Consider the following 2,174-nt stretch of genomic DNA (forward strand, 5'->3'; position numbering starts at 1 on the left):
AAGAGAGTCAATTAAGAGAAATTTTGGTGCATGGGTTCCTAGATAGTTTGGGGAAAAGAAGGAATCATTTGTGATATTGTCAGAGTACTGTTAAAAGGTAGTATTTTGTAGTAATTCATTCTTTTATATTCCCTTTTTCTTTCTTTCTTTTTTAAAGGTAAAGTGTTCCTTGACAGAGGTTTTATTAACCATGCCACATAGATGGAGCATGAAAGGAATGTGACTGTGTTCATTCTGGTAGGTCTTACACAGGACCCCCAAATGCAAAAGGTAGTGTTTGTGGTGTTTTTGGTCTTGTACATGGTAACCCTCTCAGGCAACCTGCTCATTGTGGTCACCATCACCACCAGCCAGGCTCTGAACTCCCCCATGTACTTCTTCCTGACCCACCTTTCCTTGATAGACACAGTTTACTCTTCTTCTTCGGCTCCTAAGTTGATTGTGGACTCCCTTCATGAGCTCAAGACAATCTCCTTTCATGGCTGTATGGCTCAGGTCTATGCAGAACACGTTTTTGGTGCTGCTGAGATCATCCTGCTGACGGAGATGGCCTATGACCGCTACGTGGCCATCTGCAGGCCTCTGCGCTACACGGCCATCGTGAGCCGCAGGCTGTGCCTCCTCCTGCTAGGGGTGGCCTGGACCGGAGGGTTTCTCCACGCAAGCGTTCAGATCCTCTTTACAGCCCGGCTGCCCTTCTGTGGCCCCAATGTCATAGACCACTTCATGTGTGACTTGTACCCTTTGTTGCAGCTTGTCTGCGTGGACACCCACATCCTTGGTCTCTTTGTTGCTGCCAACAGTGGGTTCATCTGCCTGTTAAGCCTTCTTCTCCTGTTGGTCTCCTATGTGGTCATCTTGCGCTCCCTGAGGGCTCACAGTTTGCAGGGGAGACGCAGAGCCCTTTCTACATGTGGCTCTCACATCACGGTGGTTGTTTTGTCTTCTGTGCCCTGTGTGTTTGTGTATCTTCGCCCAGTCACCACTCTGCCCATTGATAAAGCTGTTGCTGTCTTTTACACTATGGTGGCCCCTATGTTAAATCCTTTAATCTATACCCTCAGAAATGCTGAGGTTAAACGTGCTATGAAGAAACTCTGGAGAAAGAAAGTGATTGCAGCTGGTGATTAAAGAGATTCACTGAGCTTTATAGATAGGAGTAAAACATAACCTCATCCAATCCTCTTGATCTATAGATGAATACACTGACTCTAAAAGGGACTGAATAATAACTGCAGATAGCCCTGAATGACGGAATAGCCTGGCATGCTGCAGTCCATGAGGTTGCAAAGTATTGGACTTAGGGACTGAACAACAACTTAAGCATAGACCTTGTTTAGACTGGAATCCAGGTTTACTTTCTCCCATCCCAGACTCTCCTCATCACAACTTAATGCTTTTTAATCAATATTTATCTTTTATCTGATTATCTCAAATCTCTTCAGAAGTTACAAGCTAAGAACCCAGAATATTGGATTGGTATTCAAATTGTCTTATTATGTAACATGGAGATGTTGGTTACCACCAATTATTGAAAATAAAATGTTAAAAATATTCCTTTGTTTTGAACTCAATATAAATTCTTTTGTGGAATATTCTTGTTCATTGAATCTTTGTTGTGCAGTGAAAAGAAATAGTATTTCTTAAATGCTTATAGGGCTGGCATTGTGTTTGTTATTTTACATAAGGTATCAGTTGAAGTCCAGCCAGGAGACAGACCACAGTGCAGTTTGAATAGAAAGACTTCACATACAATAAATGATTGTATCAGGGTATTAACTACAAAGGGCTTCCTTGGTGGCTGGGTGGTAAAAATTCTCTTTCCAGTGCAAGAGGCATGGATTCGACCCCTGGGTTGGGAAGATCCCCTGGAGAAGGAAAGGAAAACCCGCTCCAGTACACTTGCTTGGAAATCCCATTGACAGAATGGCCTGGGGGACTACAATCCACTGAGTTGCAAGAGAGTCAGATATGACTTAGTGACTAAATGAAAACAGCTATTAATTACAACAGGGTGTAATGAGCTCTCTAAAGAAGGACTTGGGGCTGAGAGATGAATTTACAAGGAAGTAACATATTTAAATGTTGGGATTCTAGTCTTATGGAGAAGGTGTAGTTGTTGCCCATTGAATGGTGGAAAAATTTAACTGGATTGCCTTGGGCAAGAAGTAATT

General features: G+C 42.8%; 1 protein-coding gene across 1 annotated transcript; it reads left to right on the plus strand.

The window, feature by feature from the left end:
* The first annotated feature begins 201 nt into the window (after nucleotides 1–201).
* Nucleotides 202–1,131, plus strand: LOC136175283 (olfactory receptor 4C12-like). The gene has a single exon (XM_065945602.1). The coding sequence runs from the start codon at nucleotides 202–204 to the stop codon at nucleotides 1,129–1,131; it is 930 nt and encodes a 309-aa protein (XP_065801674.1).
* Nucleotides 1,132–2,174: the final 1,043 nt, after the last annotated feature.

This window comes from Muntiacus reevesi, chromosome 9, assembly GCF_963930625.1.
Source record: "Muntiacus reevesi chromosome 9, mMunRee1.1, whole genome shotgun sequence".
Taxonomy (NCBI): Eukaryota; Metazoa; Chordata; class Mammalia; order Artiodactyla; family Cervidae; genus Muntiacus; species Muntiacus reevesi.

Coding starts and splice junctions, on each gene's coding strand:
- LOC136175283 (XM_065945602.1), top strand. CDS start 202: ATGGAGCATGAAAGGAATGTGACTGTGTTCATTCTGGTAGGTCTTACA.